Here is a 24,113-nt window from a genome sequence, read left to right as displayed (position 1 = left end):
CTTTCTAGAGGTAAGTTTCTAAAGTGATCCTGTGACCACTGAGCTATTACATAAAGCACAACAGATATACATATATTGTGGATCTTTGGTTCCTCGGTTCATCTTAAAATGAGAGTTGACCTATAACTGGGTATCTAAGGCAACTGAAGTACCCATTTGCAATCTAGTACTATTTACTATCTCGTCCTGTATGTCTGAAAACCTGTAATTATCTGAGCAACTTTGGTTTTTAGTGTCCTGCCTTCATTAGTCATAATTTAAGCATTTAAGAACTGCTCTTTTTTACAGACAAATGAATACTAACTTGGACCTAATGCTGTAGGGCTACTGAGAAGTAGTACGAAAGAGAAATAGAAGGCAAAAGTAAATATTACTTGCATGTGAACTTCATAACTAGTTTGTGTGTTAACGACTTTTGACAATTTGCCTCAAGATTACTTAACAGATGATACAAGCAAAAAACTGGAGCAGTAGGTGGTCTTCAGAAAACAGCATTACCTTTTTTTGTTATCCACAGAATGTCAGAGGATACATTTGATACCATCAGATTGTGGATTATAATCCTGTTGTGTGTTTTACGGTTGGCTATGATGCGTCATCATTTACAAGCCTATCTGAATTTAGCCCAGAAAAGTGTGGATCAGATGAAAAAGGAAGCTGGTAGAATAAGTATGGTTGAATTACAGAAAATGGTAAGTGTGGTGGACTGAGGTTATGTATTTGTAGTACTTTGACTGTGCAAATGATTTTTTTTCCCAATTTGTTGTCTTCTGTGGCAGCAGAACTCAAATTTGAGTGAAGCTTTCTAGACTATGTCTCCTATAAAAATAGCATAATTACAGAGAAATTTTGCAAACCAAAATATGGAGAGATGTATCATCTGTGTTATGCAGATAATTTGTCCTTGGTTATTTGGAAATTGTTATAAAAGATCTCTTCCAATGACTGGTGATCTGTAACTACAACATAGGAAAGAAAATACTAAATTTTGAGAGAAGAGTAAAATACTGTTACCATCTATCATTTTTAAATTGAGGAAAAATTTATGATAAGGTGGTTATATTTTGGAATAAAATGACATGTTTAATTCTGTCAGACCACTTTGAAGTGCACCAGGCTAGTTAAAAAATTGTCTATCCTATTGTGGACAAGGAGAAATTTCTGAGGATTTTTTTTTTAAGAAAAGTAGTAAAAGCATACCTTGAACAAATGGAGGACATAGAATGGCTGTTCTGTGTTGTCTGCAAAATAAATTTCTAGTGTTGCATGACAGTGTTGTCAGTGACCCTGCTGAGCTGGGGTCTATTGCAGGAGGAATATTGAAGCATGCTGTAAGACGAAGACTTCTATTCCAGGACTGTCATTATTACTTGTAGTTACACTACGTGTCTGAAGGTCAAACGTGAACTGTGCAGTAGTTATTTACAAACAAAGTGGCTAGGAATTTTCCCAGAAAATACGTTAGGAAATATATGTAGTAGCAACTGGTTAGGATGGAACTGTGCCAATTACTGAAAATTTTAGTACTGGGAATTTTCTTCCTATCTATAAAACAGTAATGTCTTCTTCATGTGGCATTTCTCAAATCCATTTCTCCAGTATCTTCATATATTCTCTTTGAGAAGGCTGTAGTTACCAGATATAGTCTTCACTTGTTTTACTAATCACATTTGCTGTACCTTTTTAAGGAACTTCTGCCAGTGAATTCTTTCCTGTCTGTCATTCTGCAGTGATCATTATTTTAATTTGTTATTTTTGTCATAATCTATCAATTTTTTGACAATATTTTTGTCTCATGCTTTTTCTTCTGTCAGTGTCTTATCACTTTCTTTTCTCATGTTAGTTTTTTGATGCTTGCTCATTATAAGAAGCCCTTTGAGGCTTGAGAGGTATTCCCAAAACTATCATGTCTGCCTTCATCATTTTGCCGCCCTGCATTCTGTTCTTTTTTAAAACTCAGATAGCTTTATTTCACTGCTTGCTTGCTATTGATTTTATGACTTGTTTCTTACTTTATTTGGTTTAATCTTTTAGATCAATAGCTTATATGAAATAGGTAATGTTACAATTTTGAGAAAAATTGAACAGATGGAGAGCAGGGGGAGGGATATATCTTAATGGATTTTGATGAACCATAGTGTATGACTGAAATAAAGACCATTTAAATACTGTTAGTGATCTAATGAAAACTCACCTTATCATTGTTTTTAAAATACAAATGTATTCCAGTTGGAAATCTTAAAAATATCTCACTTTTTAAAAAGGACTGTAATAATAACCAAGCTTTCATTTATTTTTTATGGGGCTTTGTTCTGTGACTACTACTTCATTTTTTAAATAGGATTTGGTTTGTAAATGACTGGGAACTTGAAAAATTAAACACATATTAATTTTTGTTTCTGGTGTATTTAAATAGGAATCATTGAATGAATTGTGTGCAGTTTGCAGAAGCAAAATTGATTCTCTTTTTTTAAACGTAATTGATGCTTTTAATTATTTCCTTTCAGCACTTTATCTCAATTTGTAAATGTCCTTAAACTAAAATTCATTATGGGGATTTCTTCATTAGGTCTTTTGAAGACAACATGTCACAAGAGTTACTAGAAAATTCTTAAAACAGCTGTAATGCCTAAGTCCTGGGGTTTTTAATAAATGATTTGGTTTTTTTCTAGACATGTTCATAAAGGTCTGCTTTGATCAACCAGCAATCATGGCCTTTACTCTCTTCCGTTTTTCAGGTGGCTCGGGTATTCTATTATCTCTGTGTAATTGCACTGCAATATGTTGCACCATTGGTAATGCTCCTTCACACAACTCTGCTCTTGAAAACACTAGGTAGGCAAAGTTGGATCAACAATAGCTTACTCTGTTCTATACAGGGCTTTTTTATTTTCACCTGACTAAAGAGAATTATAATTTATGGGTACTTGCAATACAAAAATACCTTGTAGTTTCCTGTACTTTAAAACGTTTGTATGTGGCTTTTAAGTAGGTATTTCTGTTGCTACTTTTGATATCTTCCAATTTCATGGTAATTAGTTTATTTCTGAGAAATTGTGTAATGCAACCAGACAGTTTACTTCTGTTGAAACATTTGTCTTTTTAGAAGTATTTTAAAAGTGAACTGTATAAAGCATGATTAACTTCATGAGCATCTCATAAAGGATTTTTTTCAGCTTTTTTATCTTTAGTTGGCTTTTAGAATGGGAATTGTGAGATACGGGGTTAATGTTACTGGGAGATCTGAAATTGCTCTGGTTTGGGATTTTTTTCTTTCTTTCTTGTGAGACTGGTCTTTCATAGCCTGCTATTCAGTTGTATCATTCTCTTTGCAAAAAGGCAAAGAATAGAGATAGGCTTTAGTAGGTTGTGATTCTTCCTGCCCTGGAGTAGACATCTCCACTGGGTGAGGTTAGTCATACCCAGGACATACAGGGGTCTCAAGGCAGCTCTATCACATGTAGATGTTGGGATGTCAAAATACAGGATGAATCCTACCACTAGCTTGCTGGTAAGACCGGGAAATCATACAGATGCAGACGAATATAGTTTATATTTACTAAGTTATAAAAACGTAACATTTTTTTGTGTGTATTAAAAATATATAAAAAATGATCTACAGAGTGATTGAATTAACATAACTTGAATTTAATTCTACAAAAATCTGTTACTTGTTTCTTTTTAACAGGCAATTACTCTTGGATCATCTACCCGGGATTGAATTCTGACACTCCAGTAGAAGACAAATTGCTTCCCAATTCCGTTTATTCTGAGTCTTCACCTGCTGATGGAAAGATGAAAGTAACTGTAGTACAAATAACAATGGCTCTGGGAAGCCTGAAGAATATTTTCACTCCTCTCCTGTTCCGAGGACTCCTGTCTTTCCTCACCTGGTGGATTGCTGCTTGCCTTTTTTCTACAAGCCTTTTTGGGCTCTTCTATCACCAATACCTGACTGTGGCGTGAACAAGTTAACTGACAGAGCAAGTGTCAGGTCAGATTCTAGATACAAACCCAGGTACCAAGAGGAGATGAAGAGAAAAGAAAACTATATATGTGAAGAGAAAACATATCATAATTATTTTTAAACACTTTCTTGGGGTTCTCAGGGTGAATAATCTTAAAATGTTTAAAATTGCAACTGGGTTTATTATTTTTGTTACCCAAATGGTAGGTAACTAATTCAATTACAGTCCTGAGACTGGCTGACATTATTGTGTTGTAGATGGTGGTAAGCATGCTAAAAAGATGTGACCTCTGAGTATCTTGGTTTCCATAAATAGAAAGCCAAACTCAAAAATTTGTTTTTAAGCATCAACAGTCACTGACTGAACTGCATTCAAAGGGTACTGGACATAGTGATGGTGGCTGCCTATCGATTAAGTCTTGAAACTGAGCCATACAGTGAAAGGAGGGAGAGGGGATTTAAAAAAAATTCTGTTGGATAGCTGTTGATCACTTTTCTCCTTGGAAAATGAAAAAATCCAACAGTACAAAAGACATACTGTATATTACAGTAAGGAAAGCTGTATAAAATATAACAGGAGTAGATGTATGTACCTGACAGGTATTGTTGCCTACATATTCTGCAGGAGTGATTGTGCAGTAAGGAGACAGTTATAACAAATATATTATTTCAGTCCCTGCAGTCATTTTGAAGTAATGGCCATCTGTATTGGTGCTAGTATTGATCCACAGATTGCATTTGGATCTTTTAAATTTCTTCTTTTGAGGTAGTAGATAAATTCCATTGAATTTACAAAAGAATAGAAAGTAATTAGTGACACCAGTCAAACATTTGAAAACAAAACGGTTAAATCTTGCTGACAGTGTATGTATATGTGTAATGTACATATATATTATATATTAAATATATAATATATATGAAGATATGAAATACTGAATCTTTATTTTAAATTCCTGAATGTATCTTACAGGGCTGTGGGAGAGGGGTGTATGTGTATCTAGTAATTTCAAGAATCCCTTTTGAAATGAAACTTCTAAATTTTTTTCTCTTGATTTTTTTTTTTTTTAAGTTAAGTTGAAAGGGCTATATGTTTTTTGCACCTCTTTAGAGGTACTTAGCTATACTAAAGAACTTACACTGTCTTGGAAGAAAAGATACACTTAAACTGTTAATTTAAAAATTTCTGCTCTGTCAAATCATCATCTTTTGCTACTTTAATCTGTGCTAACTTGACCATATAATGATAATTAATATATCTTGGCTTCAGAAATAGATTTTCTGTATAATAAAACAGCTGTGTAATAAGAAAAAGAGCAAAGTATTAACTTTACAATTTTTGCTTAACTGGAGAGCTAGATTCCAATCATAAAATTACTGACAGTTTTTCAGATGTTTTGTGTATTTGCAAAACAGGAATGGGGATTTATATGCAGTAGCTTTTTTAAACAGTTAATACTACACTTCGCAGAGGTCAGTGGATTTTTTAACTAATACTTGCTGTTTTAATGTTATTATTCTTTTTCTCTCGAATTTGTGTACAGCTTTGGCATATAATAAGCATTTATAAATGGAAAAGCTTAACTAAATATTTCATATGTAGCAGACCTACCATATGGGAAAACAAACACAATGAATACAGAAAATCAAGATTTTAAGCTGGTGATAAACTGTCTTATTGTTGAAAACATTTTAAGTTATTTATTACTTTATTAAGTTGCTTTTATTGGGGAAAGATTTGTGTGCACCAGCCTAGTACCTTCTGCATGTGTTTGGGATGCCTGAGAACACCTTGCATGATGCTACTTGTTTCATTACAGTATTTCAGTGTGACTTGGGCTGCAAGCTTTGTTGTTTTCAACTTTTTGTAACTAGCAGGGATGAAGGCTTAACTGTGAATTGGCCTAAAGAATAATATTTGACTTCGTAGTTTAAAATCTCAAAGCATTCCTAGGAAGTGTCTTTCAGATGAATAATTGAATGACAAAATATGACAGGTCCAACAATACTGGACCCACTTTTGTATTAGTTCAAGATATACAATTTCTACAAGACACATCATTACTAATAGAATTAATAAGGACAGCTTTTAGGTTAGAGTTAGGTGTTCAATGCCTATGTTTTGTTCAGAAAAATAGAACAATCCAAAACAGTTTGATGCTGATAGTGCACTTGCCTGATGATGCTCAGTATACAGGAAATGTAACCTGTTGTAATCTGAAGGAGTAAATTTTGGATACTTGAGAATACTTCAAAACAATGTTAAAAAACAGTTTCTGCTGACATAGTCATTCTGAAAGCTCATAAGCAAAAGTGAACTGCAGTGATATAATAATGCATTTAGCAAAAGTAATAACTGGATCATGTAGATGAACTTCACAAAGCTCTTGTTAAGAACTCATGCCATCTTTCTATTCAGACATCACAGTGATCACGGTGAAAAATAGGCTCCTAGTGTTACAAACATGAAGGTCAGTGCTTGTACCCACTGTGCTGTTCCATTGTTCTACAGATCATGCTTCTGCACAGTTGAGTGGTTGAACCTTCTGATCAGCAGTGGGTGGGAGATGGGCTTTCTTTGGATCCATTTAATCCTGACATGAGTCTAGAAGACTTATGAAAAACTAAAATATGGCAATAAAAGCCTTTGAAATGTTTGGTGACATTGAAACCAGAGGGACCATATTGCTAAGGTTGTGAGCAGTGCTTCCTACAAGTATGTGATATGTTCAAAAATGCATTTTAAAGTAAAGTAGTAACCCTGATAGTCCTGACTTCCATTTGTGTAAGGTTCAAAGGAATATCTGCTCATTTCTGTATTAAGTTCCTTTGAAACAGCAGCTGGTAAATGCTTTTTTTTCTTTGTTTGTTTCATGGAGACCTTTATCGGCCCCTAGAGATGGGGGAAAAGCATCTTGCAGAAATGGAAAAGCAAGTAAAATGTGACTGAAAGGTTGGTAGGTGTTACTCAGGTTTTTTAAAGATTTTTTTTTTGTCTTGCTTTTTGCCCATCATTTAATCAAAAATATTTAGAATGGTTTGAGTTGGAATGCATCTGGAATGAGCCACTTTCCACAGGATCAGGTTGCTCTAAGCCCCATCAAACATGTCCTTGAATACCTCCGGAGATGGGCAGCCACAGCTTCTTTGGGTTACCTTATCTAGTGCCTCACCACCTTCACAGGCAAGAGTCTTCACCCAACACCTAAGTCTCCTACCTTTTACTTTATAACTGTTCCCCCTTGTCGTGTCACACTCTGCCTATGTAAAACGTCATTTTCCTTCTTTTTTATAAGCCCCTTTAAGTAATGGGAGGCCACAGTGAGATCTCCCTTAATTTCTGAAAGATTTTAGAAGGAAATGTTCCTTAGGCAAAGAATTCATGTCTGTTTCTATTTTCTTAAATTCAGATCTCCTTTCCTCTCTTAGTAATGTGATTTCCATTGCCGATCTACAGGAGTTTCCCTATGTTCCATACTTAGAACCGTGTAGGCTAAATGAGTTCAAGATTGTATTTTGACTTTTGTTTAGTTTAAATTTATCTATTTTTGAAGGATTAGTTCCTTTTAAATAGCTTAAATAACTTCAAATTCCATTTGAAACATAAACAAATTCGTTAACATTTGTTTAAACTCTTTTATTATGGATGTCCCTTTGGACAAAGGGTTAAGATAGTGATAAATCCAAGTCTTCCATCAAGTTCAGGGGGGTCCAAACATAACACTTGGGCTATTTCTGTTGATTAAGAGCAGAAGAACAGATTATAGAAAGCCTATTCTTACACTTTGTAGGTGACATTCTCAGGCTGCACTTGTCCTCTTTTGATTTCTTCTCAAGATATAGGTTATGCCAGTTTTTTTTAGCTGCACAGTCTTCTCTTCCAGAAATCACTTGCATAAAGGATCCGCAGATTAAACAATGGCATCAGTACAAGAGAACATTCTTGTACAGAAGGCACTTACAGAAAATTATTTTCTGTTGCAGTTGTTCTTCTTCTCATTTGGATCACAACTACTGCAAGGTGTTTAAACAGAGATACATTCTTGCCTGGATCATAAAGTCAAATTTGTCTTAAGAACAAAAACGTTACCAAGACATCAACACATTTAGGCAGCATAACTCTATGTAGTGGTTATCAAGTACAGAAATTTCAGCTAGCTTCAAAGGAACAATTCAAAGTGTTGTCCTTTGTTACAGTAACTACTGCTAGGTGGTTGGGATACTGGCTATATCACATAGAAAGTTGAAGACATCTGATCTTAAAAGTGTTGGAAGGCTCTCCAAGGTAAAAGGCCTTATGTCTTTTTATTCTCAAATAGCTGTGCTTTCCACAGAGATAATTTTGATCAGTTTTAAAATAGTACACTTCATGTTTTTTCACATTACACATTTTGCACATTTATTTGTTCGACAAAGCCACTCCGCACCCAGACTTAACCCCACAGTTAATTTTGTCACTATCAAGTTCCTAGATAATTTTAGTTAAGGTTTAAGAATTAAGTGCGCAGCCAAAATGGAGATTGAACAGGATATTGAACAAGATGGAGGCCAAAGAAAACTGTGTTCTCTTGGAGAAATCTTTTATGGCTGAGCAAAATCTCAGTGGAGGAAGGCAACAGCAGGTTACTTGTATCTTAAATCGAATATTAAATGTGAATCTTTACCATTATAAGTAAGACTGTTATTTTTAGCATCTACAACCTAAATCCCAAATGGCAAATAAAGAGCAATATTTTGACCTCACCTACTCTAAAGCACATCTAGTCAACAGACGCTTAGAAGCCAGATGTCTCATCTCACTGAGCAGGCTGATGCAGATTGGTCTTCCATGCTTCAGAGTGATTTTTGTGCAAGTCCTTTAGGAAGGCCTGCCATGCGTTGTTACCTCTGCAGCACATGCAGTGAAGTGGATGGCATATCTCATTTTCACCCCTGAGTACTAGACTGAAAGGTCTTCCTTCTCTAGATGAGATCATGAAGTCAACATGTCATTTCCAGGCTGCTTTTACTGACATCTATATATGCTGCACTTAACTTTTTCCAGTCTTTCACTGTAGACTACCAGGAGAGTACTATTGGATGTTGTTTTGCATGTCAGTGTATATGTATTTTTATACCTTTGATTTCAATGGTGTTTCTCATGGAAATTATTTTTAATCCTAATACCATGGATCATACTTTTGTTTTTTAAATTATTATTGATGCCTGCAACTAGGAGTCCAAAACTTCTACACTGTTTTTTTTTAAAAAAAAAAACTTGATGTTCAGGCTGAAGTATTAACAGGTATGCAGTTTTATATCAAAGTCCAAAATCCACCTATAAAACCAGATTTTTTCCATGTGATTACACATAAGTCAAGAACCCTTAGAATTTGTACTAGCAGCATTTTTTCTCAGCAACATACTAACCATATGAACTTGCCCTCTATAAAATACGCATCTCAAAAGAGCTTTGAATAGCGTTTTATAAACTCCTTAATAGTAGGTCATTACTCTTTTACTATGCCGCAACACATTTTTTAAAACCTGGCTTAAAATTCCTGTGTTTAAAGTCAGCTTTATTATCTCTTCTTCTGTTCATAGTAACTCTGCCTCCTGTATGTGTTCTAAGCTTCCAGAATGCATATTCAAAGTATTTTTGATAAAAACACAGGACAAAGAAAAAGATACCAAAAATTGCATTTCATAACTACAGTTCATATCCATGTTGTGATGCGCCAACAGTTTTTATTTTTCCCATCTTTGGTCATTCCTTTGTTCCATTGTTAACTCTATGTAAGGTTTTGTAGGAGGAATACACATGGAAAATATTCTGTAATAGAAAAAGAAAGCCATCTAATGGTTCAGTCTTCCCATATATGTGAGCAAATATTAATGCCAAGACACTATTAAATAATTTCAGCCTAAAATTTCTTGTAAGGTAGACATGTTATAAATTGCACAGGGAACATCTTCCAAGTTCTAAATATCTTACTTTCAATGTTTTACTTGCCTCTTTGTTGCTGGGAACACACAAATTCAGTGTTGTTCTTCAGTTAATAGTAGGGGTTTGGGGGTTTTTTTCTGTTTAAATGAAAAGCATATAATTCTGTCTACTCTAGAACAAAGACCTAAGACAAAAAGACTCCCCTTCCTTCATTTCAGTATTTTCCAAATGGTAAAGACTCTGATGTTATATATGTAAATTTTAGCTTCCTCTTACTGCTACAATACTGTCAAAATACGATTTTTATAATTACAGCTTTAGTACTAAGACTGTCATGCTTTACAGTAAGGATGGTGTCAAGTGGTGTTTGCATTATATGGATCTGGTGTTGCGTTGCATGCATTACAAATTGGCTCCTATGCTTTTAAAGGATCATCAGAATCTGCATTCAGAAGAGCACAGTACAGGTTGAAAAAGCTCACTTTGGGGTTTTGGTGGGTTTTTTTGCTTGTTTTGAGGTTTTTTTTAGCAGTGTGGATAATACTTGGGTACAACTACTACAGCTAATAAACAACTGCCAGTAATGTTGCATTCTTTTTTTACACTGTAAAGTGCCTAATCATGGGTGATTCTGGTAGCCCTTGAAATGGGGTTTGCTATGAAATTATTTTTTTTCATACAGCTTTTGACTTATGTAATGTCCATGTATGGTTTTGTGTTATTACATATTGGAGACAAATAAGATTTTGAAGAAATCTTTTCCATTGCTCTTACTTAAATGGTCATCTAACATACTTGTCCGTATCTGACTGATAATTGAACACCCCTAATTTAAACACTCCCTCCCTCTTCCACCTGCTACCTCTGCATTATTTTCTTTATGACTGAGGGTGAGTATTCACAAGATTTGGAATGGATTGACTTACGAAGTTTTGTAGTGACACCTGGGTTTTAATTACACCCTAGTTATGCAGGCACATGGTTGACTTCAGCCAGGTAAGTTGTTCTGCTTGCACTCAGAAGGACAACACTGAAGGTCACTAAATCCTTATGGATTGGAGCACAAAGAGTATCAAATGTGATATGGCTAACTTACAAAAAGCTGCCAAAAATTCCACCTTGTAGAATTTTTTGTAGAATTCTACTAGGCTATTCAATAGTGAAACCACCCTTACTTTAAAACTGCTTGTGCACCTTCAGGAATGCAAGATCTGAAGGTAGAACATGGCTGGTTCAGCAAGGAAGTTAAAGTGAGAAAACAACAAGCCCCTGCTCCTGAGTTAATTTTACATTCTGCATGTAAAGTGCTTGTAAGTTGAGATCGTGTTGCTGGTTCAAATCTACCAAAGGAAACCTTCCTCTGAAAAAGGATTGTTGCAGCATATTGAGCTTTTAGCTCTAAAAAGTGGCTATAGAAATCTGTACTGCATATAGTATGCTATTTGGGAAAACCTGGTACAGTAAGCTTGCTAAATATTTCTTTACACTATTAGAAGTTGCATTACATTTTTTACTGTAGAGCTGGTTTTGCCTTGCTCAGGCAGCATTTTATATTAATGTGGAAATAGACTTGGTTTGTCATTTAAGTGCTGAAATTTCTTTAACAACGGTAAATTTCACAAAATTGAAGCAAGCTTATACTTTCATATTCCCTATTCATTTTGTTGAAATGTTACAGTTTAACTCTGCTTTTATAATTACATTATTAAAATGTAATTTTACATACACATTATTAAAATAAAATTATGTCTATTAGTTGCTCATGGTAATACCACAGCAAAGCTAAGAGAAACTGTGATATCTGCTGTTTATCAAGTGGCCCCATCAATTTTCTTGCCTTTGTAAAGCATTTACCTATGTTGGACTTACAATATCTACTGCAGTGATGTTCCTATTGTATTTTAGCATCCGTACATGTACCTGCATGCCTTGCACTTGCGCACTGTAAAGCATTAAAAAAATCCTTCCATTATTTTATATAATATTTCCCATATCCAAAATATTACAGTTTCTAAAGCCAAAGATCAATAAATGTTTATTGTCTACCAGTGTGATTTTTCTCATACTTTGTGTGATATATACTACTTTTTATCAACTTGCAAAATCTCCAAAGAGCATGTAATAACCAGGCTTTTTATCAGTTTTGCTACTACTCTAATTTTTTTACTTCTTTTAGAAATTATTGAGTAGATAATTTATTCCCCCTTCTTTTTGGTGCCTCAGAATAAATAATTTTCGAGTGTAAATGCAGGTAGTGTCTTATTCAAATAAACAGCTGTTTAAACACAACCATTGAGATTTCATGTAAGTGTTTTCATTTTTGTGTATTCACTATTTAAATTTTTCTACCGTTTCTGGAGAAAGATTGGCAGTACACCATGGTAAGTGCAGGAAATTCTTAGTTTTACACTCAGAGGATTTGACACACATCTTGACTGTCCCTCTTCCTAGTCACTTAGAAAGGGGTTGTGTTTGCTTCTAAAAAAAAAGAAATGTGTTTAAAGGCATACATTGTCTCTCCTATTTTTTTCATACTAGCAGCACTGAGAAGGAGTATACTTAATAGCATCTAGTAACCATCTTGAATTTGATTTTTGGAATATCAGAGTTGGTTACACATGCATTTTCTTTCCATATATGCAACAAATGTAGGTGAATTATGCCAAAATTTCTGAAATACGTCCAAAGCTGTAAAAAAAAAAATCCTTGAGAAAACAGCCTTCTTTAGCCTAAACCCAAATTGGTACCAAAGACCCCTTCAGCAATGGCCATCAGTTGTGTTGCAGAAGCAAAGTGTGGCATGGTGGTGCTGAGAAGAGCCTGTCTTGACATTTGGGATGGGGATTTGAAAGTCTGCAAGGCATTTGACCCCTTTCTGAAAGTGTAACAAAGGTGAGGTTTTAAAGTGATAGTTAAGAAGAAAGAAAACTATAGTGGGAGTTTGTCTCAGAAGACAGTTTAGCCTTCTGGTTTCTCCATGCAGCCTGAAGCTTTCATGCTGCCTTTAGAACCCACAATTCAGGATTTTGCAGTAGAATGGTTTTGTTACCGTATGGACTAGAAATCCTGAATATTAGAATATAAAGTGTATAAACCATAATAGTAGTAGTAATGCTAAGGCTTGGAGACTGCAGTTCCCAGAGTAGGCCCTGGGAAACTTAGGAATGTGCTGTGCTGAGAGCATGCAGAACTGTTAGTGATAAGGTTAAAGTACAATCATAAATAAAGTACTGGTGGTGGGCAGTGGCGTAAGAGAGAGATTAAGGGGGAGAACACTATAGTCCTAGGATAAGCAACCATGTAAGATTTATGACGTAAAATACTATCTACAAGGTGAATGTATCTATATTATTTAGAAGAATGTGTACTTCTGCACATAAACCATTTGTAAAAAGGGTATAAAAAACCCTCTAAAAAGGGAACCGGTGGGATTCTGACTTTGGACGCGAGTCCGCAGGTCCCTGGGCCCCGAATAAAGCACCGCATAAACTGACACTCTGTTAGTTTGTGTTTTACTTGGGGTTTCGGGCAGCAGTTTAGCCCAAAATACGACAGTGAAAGCCTTGGCAGTCTGCTGCTGGAATGAAAGCAAGCCTTGGATTTCAAGGGTCATATGAAGGTTTGCTTTTGAATCCATCAGGTCCACACTGTGTAACTCAAAGGACCTAAAAGGTCTTCAGCTGACCTCTGCTGTCATGTGCAAACATACATGATTCAGTGCCGTTCCATAGGGAATACTCAGTTTTTTAAAATGTTTATTTTAGCTGAGTATGTGGAAGTAGGAGAGGAAAACCTGGAAATATCCTCCAGACAAGAGGATAAGCATCTGGTTCCTGTCCATGCTGTCTGGTCTATGTAGGGCTAAGAAAATGTTGAAGGTGTTGCTGGTTTGATTTGGATTCTATGACAAATTTGCAAAGAACATGCAATACCATTATTTTCGTTTGCCTTCTTAATAGGCTATTACCTGATGGACCATGAAATGGACCAGAAAATCATTATTTTAGAGGAATACTAATATTCCTTCTAAATCTATATTAAAAGAAAGTAGTTCTTTTTATACCTACTCTGGAGTTGAGATTAGAGTTTTGCTTTCCAGGGGCTGCAGCGCTGATGAATCTGAGAGAAGGTCAGCTTTTCAGTTCATGAAATGGGAGCATGATACATCTCTTTTTGAAGCAGACCGGAAAGTAAAGAATCTTTCTCTCTGAATTGTGAGCTTTGCGAGCTACTTTCAGTGGTTCTGGATAACCAACTGGTTTCTTGGTTTGAAAGACAGGTATTTGCTAAAAGAGACAGGGGCTTCTTTTTGAAAAGGAGAGTATAAACCCCCCCCCCTCCCTTCACTTTACTGTGATTTTGAAATCAAACGGCCCTCAGGCAAAGATATGGGGGGGTAGGAATAACAGTTCTTTACTGATATATATATATATATGTAACAAGGGAAACAAGACACAACAACAATAACTGCAAGATCAAAAACAACAGAGCAGCAAACCCAGTAAACAGTTCTCTCGGTTGTGGACACCTTTCCTCTGTGGTGCAGTCACCGTTCTGGCACTGCCTGCCAGCTCTCTGTGAGCAGGGAGGAGATGCAGCCATCCCACGTGTCTGGAGGGGCGCTGCAGTGAGTGGCGCCTGTGTCCCAGATGGGAAGGATGGAGGGGAGATGCTGCTCACGGATCCCAATGCTCCAAAAAGATGTCTGAAGTTGGCAGGAGATGCAGGAGAGAGTGTCCGAGCAGGGAGATTGCGGGATCCCACAGCCAAGGAAGGCAGTTCCCCCCTGTCAGGATGGCAGAGTGGAGTTTCTAGCACCTGTCCTTCTCCGAGCCAGATGAGCAAGAGAACGCAGCTGCCCTCCTGATCTCGCGGTGTTCCTCCTCTTTCCCTCCCCCCCCCCCCCGCCCCATCCCCCGTGCCAGGGTGTAGTCCGCAAACCTCTCAACATGACAATGGGAAAAATTCCACTGAGAGACCCAACCCCCAACACCAACCACCGCCATATTCCTCTCACCTGTCAAATTTTAAAGCAGCTTTTCAACAAATACAAAATTTGCATGATTTCACAAAGTGGTCATTTCTACAGATACATAGTGTATACTGAAATGAATAAGGGCAAGGAGACCAGCTCCCGTTTTAACGTCTTTACTGAGAAATCAGCTCTGGGTGGGAGCACGACGGGTCACGTGCACCACTGCTGCTCCCGATGGACGAGCCAGAGGAAGAGGAATTCAGCTTTGCTGTGCAGCAGAACTGGGCCTTCTGTCCTCACAGGAGTCCCGTGGAAGACACTAATTACCTCGTAGTCCAGGAGTGTCACGTCGATCGGGTGCTGTTCAAGTCATGGTGACAAGGCAGGAGGGTCCTGGTTGGCGATTTCATCTTCTTCACTGTTTTTCTTACTTGGGGGTACCATTTTTAGTTTTCGATGTTATATTGGCTCGTTGTTTTTAGGGTTTTTTTAATTACTGAGTTGTGTCCCATAAGTACTTACGGTCTTCTCATTTGCTAGGCATCATTTTGGGAGCAGCAAAGGGGTTACCCGAGGGGGAGGGAAAGGGCATAAGGGCAAGAAAATTCCAGGGAGTGGGAATCAGAACAGAACAACAACAACAACAATTAACATAAAAACAGGGTGTTTTCCACAGTTAACAGAACATTAACAGAACAAACAGGAGCTTGTTCTTAACATATATTGTGTAGAATTTGCGCATTGCCAGAAACTAAAAGAATCCTGGCTCTTAGTTGGAGTTAGGTTGATCTTCAAACATCACAAATGTCCATTTGCTTCCCATTCATTTGGGTTATATTGTGAATAGGACAAACCTCCAAGTTGTGGTCATACAATCTGTTGTCTTTTTTGAGCGAACATATATTTTGGTATCAGCCTGACATGAAGAGTAAAATATAAAAATCTTCAGCCCAAATATCCGTATGTTTTCTGGATTGCCATTTTCTTCATGGAATGGGATTAAGCTGTTGCTGTCATTTCACAGACAGCATGAGCTAACAGAATTGGGAAAGGGGACATGGGGAAGGAGATCACCAGAGTCGTATATCAAGGAATTACAATTTACAAACTGAAAGCATTTGTTCTGGACAGGGATTTGTCTTCTACAGGAAAGTACGATGTGGTTATCTGTCATTTCAGTGCATACTGCTAGACACCATCCTCCATATGAGGAATGAGTGTACATTAAAAAACAAAAGGGGCAAGCTGGAGATGATAACTGTGTACTGCAGAACAAGTAGGACTAATGCTGTAAAACTGCAGGGTGAAGTGGTGTGTATTGTTTTTTGTTATGATGTTATTCACCACAATCGGGTAGGTCAATCAATAAGGCAATTTATCAATTCGCTGATAAGGTGTTGGAGGTTGAACTATTCCCTTTTCTTTCAGTGGAATTTTCTCCCATTGTTATGCTAAGTAATTGTGGCTACACCTTGAAACGACAGATAATGTTCTCTCGTAAGGGGGTGGCTGGAGGGGGAGGGGGGGGAACCGGAAAAGGAAAGGTGGGATGGGGGGGGTCTGGAGCTGGGCTCTCTCTCTCTCCCTTGGCTCGTGGAGTGGGAAGACAACCTGGGCTCTGCTCTGGCATCTTCCCCTGCCATCCCAGCACTGAGATCCACGCTCCCTGCCTTTGGACATCGCTCTGCTGCTCTCCTAGCTCACCCTACTACCTCCGGATACTCTGCTGAGCACCACGACCGACACCGTGAGGGGGGAGTAACTTTCCCCATCCCCTCTCACTCCTGGGCTGCGGCCGCCATCACCCAGCCCTCTTCAACTGCGCGGGACCTGCCCTGCCCCCACAGCACCGGTAACAGCACAGGGAGACGGCCTGCGGCCAGAAGGGACTGGAGCGGAGCTAGACTGTTTCTGTTGCCAATTTTTATAGCTGTTGTTGTTTTTCTGCTTTGTTAGATACCAGTAAAGAACTGTTATTCTTATCCCCATATCTCCTGCCTGAAGGTGTCTGAATTGGACCTAAAATAATTAAAAGGGAGGGGGGTTGCACTCTGCATCACAGAAAAGGGGCTCCTGCCTTTCCTTAGACCATACCTGTCTTTCAAACCAAGACAATCACTTGCATCAGCTGCCCGGTACACACTTCACTCCTTAGACTCTTTATGAGCTAAGTGTTTGAAATAAGGAGAAAAAAGAGCCAACCCTGAGAGGCAGGGTAATGTCTCAGCCCTGAGAGCTCCCTCTAAGGATACACAGTCACACCAGTTTTGAGGGGGTCATCCCTGTTAATGGGCCATCAAAAACTCAAGGCTACAATGACCATCAAGGACTCAAAAAATATCCTATGACTCATAGGATTAAATCATTCCATTGTGAAACTCCCTGCCCTGAGGGAGGTACCACCTGAATCTGACCACATATAACCTTGATGTTTGACAACTTGGAACATCACCACCACTGAACATCCATAGGTGAACCCCAACTTCTACAGGAGGACCAGACTTTTCCACAGGACAACCACTCTCAACAAGACCACAATCATCACTCCAATGAACCTGCAACCACTGCCTAAATGGACTGTGACCACCACCCCGAACAACAGTGTCAGGTTGCACTCTGACCTTGTTGGTTTAAGTCAGTGTTTCTGTACTATTGCATTTATTGTAATCATTCTAATAAATTGCATCTCCAACCTTAAATCATTCTCAAGGTGATTGTGTGGGGGTTGATTTTTCCTCCTGGTTTATCAGCACACACTATTGAGATCTTCTATACAGATATAATCCAAATTAGGCACAAATCTCGCACTATAACTTGACCTAGATTTTGTCAGTAAAAACTTGTCAAAAAAGCAGCTGAAGGATGGACTGGGGCTTCTATTCCAGCCCTTTCATATGACTGGGGAGAATTAGATCCAGGTAGAGTAGCTTAGCTAAAACTGGAGAATGTAGGTACATTAAATCATATGTGCTGTGGCATTACAGCAAGGCTTGCTGCATAGTCAGTGACTGAATAAATACTAAATTAATGAAAAAGTATTTCTAAACACTAAGAAAATAGTAAATAGAAAATATTTTTATAAAAATATAAAAATCACCAGAGTGGTGAGAGATGATTTGTGAGAATTTTCTTTATGAAAACCTCTCTCTCAAATGTATACTAAGCAGTAATGAGAAAATGGAATTATTGCGAAATGCCACCAATTATTGTGCAAATTGTGCTTCCACTTGCATGAAGGTGCAGCTGATTTACCTGTAGTTGGAAATGAAGTAATGTGACACACAAGACTTCAGAAACATCAGACAATCCTTCTATAAATTCTACTGGCACAACAAATAAATGCTGCCACTTACAGATCAAAGGCAGTACTGCAACCATTATGTATTCACTGTAAAACTCTAAAAATACTTGCCTTTCCTTTTAATGGGATTAGACCTGGGAACTCCAAGGTAGCAAGGCAATAATTTCTCAAATAAACTCAATGAACATGGTTTTCAGTTTATCATGGGAAGATGCAGATATTTTCAGTTAGATTGCCAGGAATTTTTGGAACAAGAAATTATGCAGTGAAAGGATAAAAGTGTTCAGGAACTGGATACTCTGAGCAAAGAACATGTACATTATCTCATATTGTTATGTAAACAGCAGTACTGTAATAACAGCTTCATCTTGCACTGAAACATCGGGATAAAATCACAAGGTTTTGTATAGAAATGTCTTGTTTGAAATATGCTGATTTTTTTACACAAAACTCTGGCTATTCCAAATCATGCTTTAGGAAAGTATCCTTGAATGTTGTAACACTGATGCCATGTCAAGAATAAAAACATAAAATTTACCTATTAAAATACCAGAATAAATCCATGGTAGATGCATATGTTACTCTATGATTTCTAAGTTAATTTCAAAAAATTGTAAATGGCTTGGGTTGGAAGCAACCTTAACAATCATCTGTTTCCAAAAGCTGTTCCACTAGACCAAGTTGCTCAGAGCAACAGAATGTTTCCTGGGACATAAACAAAACAGATTAAATGGGAGCATGATCCTGCATTCCATGACACAGAAATTTGAGATGCAATGTGTTATTTTGGCAATGGATATTAGATTATTGTTGGTCTATAACTGATAGCAAACAAGTGTTAGTATTGGCCTCTATAACTGGGACTACAGAGATCACTAAGGCTGCTTCTAGCAGTAGTCAAGATGGATTGAAAACTGTGAATACAAAATAAATTTTCAAATTACTTTTAGATATTGTCAGTGTTTAATCTTACTAAATTTCCAAAGTAAATGACCCAGGTGTGCAGTAAATCCTGGGCCTCCTCCTGCTCCCGGGTTTAGCTCAGTTTCAGGAGAAAGTCCTCAGATCTCTGCATGAACATAGCAATAGACCAAATGAGGCTCTTCTTCTCGGGATATGTTCCAAGTTTTATTCTGGAGGGAATCCAAGGGAAAAAGAGAGCAAATACAGGAAATACATGAATATTCAAACCTTGGCCGGGGGGCGGGGTTGGCTTTTGGCCAACCAGAGGAGGTCAGAGGGAAAACAGATACACCAAAGACCAACCATAAGAAGTGGGGGGGGTTTAGGGGAAAAACCACAAGCATACAACTTAAAGCACTGAATTACAACATCTCCCCGTTTTTTGTTTAACAAAGTTGAAAGAGAGATATTGGGTTCATTTTGATTCGGAGTATGAACTTGCCCTCCACTTACAGTTTGCGGGAAAGTTAGACTGGTTTAGGTTTTTCAATTCTATATGAGTGACTATTGGGGTAGAGGGGATGAGACTATTAATAGCTTTGAAAATAAAGCAACGTAAGATCCTGAATGCCATTATTACAAGGAAAAGAACAACAAAAAATGATAAAACTGTTTTAACTACGAAAGTCCACCACCCTGTGAGTCCCCAGTCTTTGAATGGTTCATTGAACCAATCTTCGGATTCTTGCTTCACCTGTCCAATCAAGCTGTTCATGTTTCGGAGGGCAGCATGGATGTTAGGAGCTTTCAAGGTCAGGTTCATGCAGCAAAGTCCTTCAAATTCCTGGCACTCATGTCCATGCAGCAGCAGGAGGAAGTCTATAGCAGCACAATTTTGGAATGTGGCCTGCCTGGTAATTTCCTCGTCTTCTAGGAGAGAGCTGATAGCGGTGGATATTAAATTTGCCTGTTTGACTACCCAGCACTCTAAGGTGGCCCAATTCACCTAGAGCTTTGGCTGCTGCGACCCATGGAAGGAACAGGGACACAGCAATTCTTTTCAACTTGGCCCAGTGAAAAATTTCAGCATCACAGTTTGGGTCCAAATTGTCAGCACTCCTCTTTTGGATTCTATTGGCTGATTTATTTTTGTGCATCCAGTCTCTAATTAAGGTTTGGTTGGGTGTCAACAGGGTCAACCGCCCGAAGGTACATGGCCCTTCTAGTAGCCAAGAAGGGATCCCTGCCCACGCCCGATCCCCACAGATCAAGAACAATCCCTTAAGGGAGGCTTTTGGATTGAGATGGGATGTCTGCTGCAACATGCCTTAGAATATCACACCACCTTTTGGCCATGAATTCCTGCTGATATTGCCATACAATGTAGAACTCTTTGGTGCTAGAGGTTTTTGGGATGGCAACGAAATGGATGCAGTATTGTGCTGGGGAGGAACACAATAGCTCTAATTCTTGGGGTTCCTGAGCTGCTTTGGGCAACTTTGGCAACCACTGCTCTGTGGGGTTCTTAATCATGACAGCTCGCCGTTGACGATTTTTGAATGGTGGTATGCTGTGTGACTAGGGAACTTGGTTGGACATAGGTGTGTCAAAGCTGGCTGGGTATTCTCCAGCCTTCAATGGGATTCCTACCAGGCAGGTGGTCATAGGGTCTTTTGCTCCTGCAGTGGACAGGTATATGTTCTCCTGCTGGAGCGTCTGTGCTAGGGTCACCCAGACATTTTGACGTGGCTGAGGGATGATCCCTGCAGCTACCAGACTGTTCAGTGTCAATTAGAAGACAACTTGGATGGTGTTCATCACGGGATGAGTGGGAGGTAGGTTTTCTCTACAAGGAAAAACAAACATTTCAAAGCATGTTAAAAGTCTCTGTATCTGCTGGAATGTAGTCCTCTCTAGGAAGACGTTCTTCCCTCTTTCCGGCGGGGTCTTCTTTTTGAAGCAACAGCCACTAGTTCCTCGTCCCCTTCAGCTGGAGTGGGATGTTTGGGGACATATGGTTTCACCCACTTTTGAGGAATCCACCAAGGGCCTGAGGAAGTGGATATGCATGCATAGCCATGTCCCCAGGTAATGAGCTCATAGGGACCTTTGGTTTCCCACGTTTCTGGATCCTTAATCAAGACTGGTGGATGTTGGGACAACTTGAACTGGTTTCCACTGTTAAAGTGACATACCACAGGTGGAGTCATGTTTTCAAATGAATAATTCAGAAAATTGATAGTAAACATGACTTTGCAGAGCTTCTGCTGTGGAGACATCGACACAGTTGAACTGCTCTGTCCAGCCAGGACCTGCTTGAGCATCTCAAGTGATTGGCACACTCAACCACACCTTGGCCTGTGGGGGAGTGAGGGGTGGCAGTTTTATGTTCCACTCCCTACTGCTGGGTGAATTCCAGGAACTCCTTGGACAGATATGCTGGGCCCTTATCAGTTTTGATTTCCCTAGGGATACCCAACACTGAAAAGGCTTGCACTAGGTGTTGTTTGGCACACACAGCCCTTTCTCTTGCATGGGCAGAGACATAAACTGCACATGAATATGTGTCAGTGCTTACATGAACATATTTGAGGAGACCAAAACTGGGAATATGTGTGATGTCTGTCTGCCACACCTCACAGCTGCCAACACCTCAGAGGTTAACCCCCATGCCCATCGATGTCATGGTCTGGAGCTGGCAGCTGGGACAGGTGGCCAGAATGGCCCAAGCCTGACTCCATGTTAGCTGAAACTGACAGATCAGACCTGGGACATTCTGATGGTATTGCTGGTGTCTCAGCTTTGCTTGTTGGAAGATGTCAGGGAGGCGTGCTTTTTCAACTGGGATAGCAAGAGAGTCTGCCTGTCGATTTCCTTCTGTGATCTCGCCTGGCAAATTGGTGTGTGACCTCACATGCATCACATAGAATGGATGCTCTCTATTGGAAATTAAATAAATTAGTTTTGAAAGTAACCTGAAGAGTCGCTCATTCTCTTTGAGCACTGCCTGCTCCGCCCTAGACACTACCCCTGCCACATAGGCTGAGTCTGTTACCAAATTAATTAGCTCTGATAACTTCTCAAAAGCTCTAATGACTGCGGCCAGTTTGGCGATCTGGGGCGATCCCTCCACAAACTCAACAACAGCTTCCCAATGCTGGGTCTGGGGATTTCTCCAAGTCATCATCGACTTGTGTGATGTCCCAGAAGCATCTGTGAACACTGTGAGAGCTTTGAGCGGTCTCCGACTTCTCACGGGGAATGAGGTGGAATTTCTCATTAAACAGTTTGTGAGATGGGGCATGGACTGATATTTGTCCACTGTAGCAGTCCAGAGATAACTGGAGACTGGGAGACTGACATTGCTCTGGAGCAAATGCTCGGACATCTCTTTAGTCAACCTCTCAGGAGAGTTCCTTCCCTCCTCAGAAAGTTTGCCTGGGAGGTGAATACATGGGAAGTCACAACCAGCCAGTTCATACAGTCTCATCCTTGCTTTCCGAATCAGCTGAGCTATCAGCTCTTGTGGCTTAGTGATGGTCTTGGATCTTTAGTAGGAGAGGAAGACCTACTCTATGATTAAGAGTGAATCTCTCTGACCCTTGATCCATTGGAATATCAAACCATGCAGGTGTGGCAGTTTTCCCAGGACAATGAATTTGAAAGACAGCTTGGGCTGGTAACTATGAGCTTGCCTCTCTGCTAAAGTCTTCTGTACCTTTTTGATTGCAGCCTTTGCCTCTGGGGTCAGTTCCCTGGGAGAAACCAGCTCTCTCTCCCCTTCAATAAATTGAAGAGGGAGTCTAGGTCCTCATTAGTGAGGCCTAGCCAGGTACTGACCCAATTCAAGGACCCACACAAGGAATGGAGATCTGCTAGGGTTTTAGGATTGCAGTTAATTTCCAATTTCTGAGGAACAATTTCCAAGCCCAGGTACTTTCAAAATGGCATCCTTTAAACTTTATCATGCTGCAATTGAAATCCAGCAGAGGTTAAAACTTTAACCACTAGGTCAAGTGTGTGTTGTAGTATAGAGTCGTTGTGGCCACACACCAGCACATCATCCATGTAGTGTAAGATGACGGCCTCCCTTCTTTGCACTGGGGACAGCAATGAGGCCACATACCACTGGCAGATTGAGGGACTACACTTCATTCCCTGGGGTAAAACTCTCCAGTGGTAGCGCTTCATTAGGGCTTCTCAATTAGGAACCAAGAAGGCAAACCGTGGGGCATTTTCTGGGTGTAAAGGAATATGAAAGAAACAGTCCTTTATATCCAGGACAGCCAATTGCCAGTCTTGGGGAAGCATCGCTGGGGAAGGCATCCCAGGTTGGAGTGATCTCATGTCCTCAATCACTTTGTTTATTTCACAGAGGTCATGGAGCAGCTTCCACTTATCCTTCCTTAGTTTCTTTATCACAAATATCGGTGAATTCCACACGTTCGTGGTCTCTTCTATGTGGCCTTTAGCAAACTGTTCCTCTACAAGCTCCTCAAGTGCCTTAAGTTTCTCCTTACTCAATGGCCACTGTGCTACCCATATAGGAGTATCATCCAACCACATTAATTTTGGGGTAGGGCACTCCACAGTGGCCGCTTTTAAAAATCCTGGGGGGTCTTAGGGATAATAATTTTGACTCCCCACTGGGACATGGTATCTCTCCCCCACAGGGGGCGCTTATACTCAGTGACAAATGGATGGACATTAGATAATTTTCCATCCGGCCCTCCAATTTGCATGATGCTTTTTGATATCTTTGCCAATGTGACCCCTCCTACACATTGGATTTTGCCAGCCACGGGTTGCAGTTCCCAATGTGACGGCCACATCCTCTCAGGTATGATAGTCACATCGGCCCCTGTGTCCAATACCCCTTCCACATGGAGGTGGTCTGATCCACAAGTTAGGCTGCATGCCAAAGAGGGTTTCTCCTCACCCACCACTTCTGCCCAGTAGACTTCAGGTGATTTTCCATCTACTGGGACCTCCACTGGAATGGGAATGGCCTGGGGGAGGATTTGCCCCTCAACCAGGTAATATG

General features: G+C 39.3%; 1 protein-coding gene across 9 annotated transcripts in view; it reads left to right on the top strand.

Moving 5' to 3' along the window:
• The window catches only part of TMEM161B (transmembrane protein 161B), a 40,590-nt gene extending 28,411 nt beyond the window's left edge, over nucleotides 1-12,179 (top strand). For all 9 annotated transcript variants that reach the window (XM_014892696.2, XM_014892695.2, XM_088157171.1 and 6 more), the window contains exons 10-12: nucleotides 518-692; nucleotides 2,739-2,835; nucleotides 3,689-12,179. In XM_014892696.2, coding sequence (XP_014748182.1) covers nucleotides 518-692; nucleotides 2,739-2,835; nucleotides 3,689-3,966 — 550 coding nt within the window. In that variant the 3' untranslated portion in view covers nucleotides 3,967-12,179. The remainder of the gene's footprint in view (nucleotides 1-517; nucleotides 693-2,738; nucleotides 2,836-3,688) is intronic.
• Nucleotides 12,180-24,113: the final 11,934 nt, after the last annotated feature.

This window comes from Sturnus vulgaris, chromosome Z (assembly GCF_052056855.1).
Source record: "Sturnus vulgaris isolate bStuVul1 chromosome Z, bStuVul1.hap1, whole genome shotgun sequence".
Classification (NCBI taxonomy): domain Eukaryota; kingdom Metazoa; phylum Chordata; class Aves; order Passeriformes; family Sturnidae; genus Sturnus; species Sturnus vulgaris.
Note: the sequence above shows the minus strand (reverse complement) of the source record. Positions and strands in the feature narration are given on the sequence as shown.